This window comes from Hipposideros armiger, unplaced genomic scaffold (genome assembly GCF_001890085.2).
Source record: "Hipposideros armiger isolate ML-2016 unplaced genomic scaffold, ASM189008v1 scaffold_34, whole genome shotgun sequence".
NCBI classification, from domain to species: domain Eukaryota; kingdom Metazoa; phylum Chordata; class Mammalia; order Chiroptera; family Hipposideridae; genus Hipposideros; species Hipposideros armiger.
The window spans coordinates 1235582-1240468 of record NW_017731384.1 but is presented as its reverse complement, the minus strand read 5'-3'; the positions used below and the strand labels follow the sequence as shown (position 1 = coordinate 1240468).

The window sequence follows — 4887 nt, the reverse complement described above, 5'->3', positions numbered from 1 at the left end:
CCCCCACCTCCCCCCTCCCCCCTCTCAGCTTCCTCGTTTCCATACTCACTCCCCAGATGTAACCACTGTTAAGTTTCTTGACAAATTTTCCAGAAACGTTTTGTTATTTACATATAAGCATGCAATCAAGTTTTTACAAAAATCAGGTTCTCTAACTGGTTCTCTTCTGTAAATATGAATTATACTTGGTGACTTAAGTTCCACTGATTTAACAAGATCTAAAAACCCAGTGGGGAAAAAAATAAACGCACACCAATAGCAATTTATTAAATGCTTATTGACCATCATCACTATAAGCAGCATCCACCCAAAATGTCTGAGCTGCTGAATTAGAGATGAGCAGTCTACCTCTAAGATGCTTCTGTGGACATCGTCAATAACAAAGGTGCCTTTGTGTTACACTATGGTTGATATAAGACCTTTCATTCTTAGCCACAGTTTAGGCAAAAGATAAGAGCTGCTATGTGACTTAAAATATCATAAGGGTTTTAATAATTTCGGAACCATCTACTTTTACTGTATATTTGATTTTTACTATAAGAATAGCCACCTGTGAAGCCTAATGAGGTCTATAAAATTGTCTGCCGGTACATCACTGATGGGAAAAGTACTCGTACTGGGTGGCTGTTGACTCGAAAATCGAAGGATATGAGCTCCACTATTAGACAAGATGTGACAGAGTAACTACTCAAGATTTCTGCAGGTATGAAACTATTACATTTGCCCAAATAACCAAATTGCTTCAACACAAAATGTAAACTAAAAACTGCATTTTTCAGTATACTTACCTTTTTAAGATGACCTAATCTGAGTTTGAAGATTTCTTCTTGTTCATGGTATTCTGCTAATGTTAACCTGGGAAATAATGGTAGAAATTTCAATAAATTATTTGAAATTACTGTTTAAAGAGAAATGCCAAAGCATGCTATATGGTATATTCAGTCTCTTAGTTAAAATGACTAATACAGATTACCTTGCAGTCCTCTGACACAAAATAATTTCTGTGATTTATCAGATGTGATATGAAAGGACTTCAAAGCCAGAAGTCTAATTTGTAAAAAATAAAAAATAAATGAGCTATATTTTTAATTTATGAAGTTAGTTTTGTCCCAAACATTACTCAAATGAAAATCCATTAGGAGAGGTGGCCAAAAATTATGTCTAAATATTTTTTAAAGGGCAAAGCAATAAGACAATGGATTTGATTATTTTTTATAACATTTAGACCCTGGAACTATAATAACAAAAGAGAAGAATGACATAGTGGAAAGAGTCCAGGATCTGGAGTCTGAAGACTAGGGTTCAGAGTGTTACTTGGGCCATGTGACACTGGCCAACCAACTTTAACCTCTTAAGTCTCGGTTTCCTAAAAATCCAGCAAGTAACAATACCTATCTAACAACGCTGTCGTGACTATTAACTGTGAATGTGAAAAAGACTCTATAATTTGTAAAATGCTATTTAAACACAATTCTCAAAGGACTGTTTTGATGGGTAATCACTTATTTCATGTTCCACCAACCCCAATCACATGCTCATATCTCAAGAATGAGCATGTAAGATACTCTTCCATCTTCATCCTCTTCACGTTCTAGAAGCATACACGTACACTTTAAAGTTTTAGATGTCCCTGTTTAGATATATTCTAAATAGCAGGAGAAAAAAGAAACAGCTATCCTATCAACCAGAAAGGGCTACAAAATAGAGCCTTTGAGGTCTGACTAAAAGATAGTAAAAGGAGTAACAAGAAAAAATACATCCACCAGGGGTGTTCCAACTATCTCTTCATAATTGCAGAAATACTTGTATCCATTACTTCATTATCACACAGTGAAAACGGGAGAAATGAAAAATCACAGCTAAGAATTCTCTTCTCCTAATAGGCTCAATACCAGGAAAGGATAATGTGACTCACTCCAAGACTCCAAAAGACTGTTTCTGGCTTCTGGCCAAAGGAATGAGCCAAGTCACTGATGCTCTAATTAAAAACTGGACCGAATGCCTTCCAGCTTGGATTTTACACGGCACTCCAGATGGCAACTACTTACTGACACACTACTGGCCTAGACTAAATTCTAATTATTGTTCTATGGCAAGGAAACAACCTACACTTTCTTTATTACTCCTAAGCCAATGGTTTTATGCACTAGCTTTAAATAATTTTCAAGTCATACTAGAATTACAGTCTCTTCACAGAATAAATACAGGTGTCACGAAAGAAGGCAAGATCAGATTAATGTATACAACATTTGCCTGGAGAACCTTTCAAATCTGGGCTCCTACTTGGATTTTTTGAAGGGAAATATTTTTTTATTTAGAATCTAGTTTTAAAATATTCAAGAGTGAAGATGTTTCCCAAGCTTATTCATTGTGCATAGTTTTATCACCATACTTAATGTGATTACTAGTTTATTCATTTGTTCATTTCCCCTAAGTAAGCTGTGAGCTCCTAAGGCTGGGGTTGTATCCGTTAGCTCTGTACCCCCAGTGTCTAGACCAGAGCTGAGTATATAATAAGCATTTGACATAGACTTACTAAATGAATGTCAAGGGAGAGGCTCCCCAACACACCAACTATGTATGGGGTGAGGATTGGTGTTAAGCCATGTCTCATTTCTGGATATGTAATGGACTTTTTAACAATGTGTGTATACAAGTATTATTTTACTTGAGGTGGATTATAGGTTAATATGTTTTTGTGAACTGATATGAAGACATAAAAGGCAAAAGATGCACTAGTCAATAAATTATACAATATTATTAAGTTTTATTTGTGGCTATCTTTAGACCTGAAACTTATTTTCAATTAAAGCATCCCATAATGACAGCTTTATAAAATTTCTTTTTCCCTTGAAAAACCAATGTAGCCACTACAGATATACTGATTACAATACCAATGACTGTTTCTATTAAAAAAAAGTTTTTAGTTTCAAATATCCAATTCAGAAACCAACTCCACAGCTACCATCAATTCTTTAGACATTGCCTACACGATTATCTATAGAGCTTCCCCTCTCCCCCTCATTTTAATTTGAAAGCCTCTTAAAGACAGGTGATGGCTTAAATGTCTCCAGGGTATGCATAAGACATATTTTAAATAGGTACATAATATATAGGTTTTATTTCCCATGAGAATTCTGTTTGGCAGTTTCTGTCTAGTTGGCAAACTATAGCCAGTGGACCATTCAGCTCAGTCTGTTTTTTAAATAAAGTTTTATTGGAACACAGCCACACCCACTCATTATGTATTGTCTATGGCTGCTTTCAGGCTATAATAGTGGAGCTGAGTAGTTGCAACAGACACCCGCTAGCCTGCAAAACCTAAAATATTTACTGTCTAGTCCATTACAGAAAAAGCTTGCCAACTTCTGTCCCAGAGGAAGATTCTCTTAGTGGTCAAGAATTCGATGATCAAAAAGGGAACTCTGACATGGGGTGGGGGAGGAAAAGGAAGGCATCTGTGCGCAGGATATTCTACCCCAGCTGTTCATGGCAGCTATGTAATGATTGCTGATGGGCGGTGATAAAGATGGCTACACTGAAATTTAAGATACTGGTGTTTTCCTTAGGTCCCTCAGAACAGGAGAAAAATACTGGTGATATCAAGGCTGGGCTTATTGGGGAAATGTCCTTTTCCTAAAATAATACCTATTTTTTCTTAGCTTACTCCTAAGTTTGTGTCTATTAACTAATAGCTCTTTAAACCAGTAAAGAGCATGCTTCAGTTGTGCATTCCTCAGTCTGAGATAGCAGCCAGGTAATCCCCATAAAATGATACCATAACCTCCATAACCTAGAACCACACATAAGCAGTTATATCATTTGAATACCATGACATCTCATTTGTTATAGAGTAGCCAAAGATCATGACATTACTTCTCCCTCTCACTTGAAACTCCCTAAATAAGATCAGGACTAAGAAAACGAGTTAACTATATAAGGCTTGTATACGAGTTGAGCAAATCCATTAATGCAACTAAGAAGAAAGGTTAGTTATTCTCTAGAAATCTCCATAATTTATCATTTTCCCCCAGTGGCATTCATTAGGACATTTGTGTTTTGGGGGAGAGTGTACTTATTTCACAGTTCACTCAACAGACAACGTACGTTTCATTTTCAGCTCCATTGGTCTTGCTTTTCCGCTGTTTCTGCTCGTTGGTTGCTGGAGGGGCCTGTCCCATGGCAGGAGGTTTCCGCTTTGCTAACATTTTCCGTTGTCTTTCTATCTCTTCCCTCTGTGAATTTATCCTTTCCTGTTGCCTAGAGATGTAAAAGATGTTGCACAGAGGAAGAAGGTCAAAACATTTATAACATGGCTATAGAATAAACACAAATATCTTTGTCACCTGCATATTTGATAGACTTCAGAAAAAATAAGTTCCTTTAAATCAAGTAGAAATTTGATTTTAATTTCAGGTTGGAAGAGACAAATAATTGGTGTAAGAAAGATTCCTGGGAATGAGTCCATGCCTTAAGACACTAGAGTAGAAAAGTGGGCAGGAAGGAACAATATCAAATTTCTACTGTGACCTTATTTTCTGGTTAAAAAGGAAGAATTTTCTCATTCCTTTTCAGCAGTTAAGAAAACAACTCTCTGGTATGAATCTATTCAAGTAAAGTACTGTATATATGTACAGGAAAAAGTGCCAAAGGATCCAAGTGCCTTTTTATTTATTTATCTTTGGATTAAAGTTGCCTTGAATTACATTTTAAAAGATACAAATTTGGAGGATGCGAAACAAAGTAAAAAAAGATTTTCATTTATTCTAGTCTAAGTGAGCCATTACCACCCCAAGTCATTCTCACTCAGTGATATGCTAAAACCTAAACTAAGTTTTTAAAAAACAAGCACATTAAGAGAAAGCACAGGGGTCGGCTGAGTGGCGC

The 4887-nt window shown here is 36.1% G+C and overlaps 1 protein-coding gene across 5 annotated transcripts in view; it reads right to left on the bottom strand.

The window, feature by feature from the left end:
- Window positions 1-4887, bottom strand: part of TLK2 (tousled like kinase 2) — a 121798-nt gene that overhangs the window by 26924 nt on the left and 89987 nt on the right. For all 5 annotated transcript variants that reach the window (XR_002123433.1, XM_019637769.1, XM_019637770.1 and 2 more), the window contains 2 exons: window positions 4108-4260; window positions 789-855 (listed from right to left, as the gene is read on the bottom strand). Coding sequence is in view for 4 of the 5 variants with exons in the window: in XM_019637769.1 (XP_019493314.1) it covers window positions 789-855; window positions 4108-4260 (220 nt within the window). In the remaining variant the exon portion in view is untranslated. The remainder of the gene's footprint in view (window positions 1-788; window positions 856-4107; window positions 4261-4887) is intronic.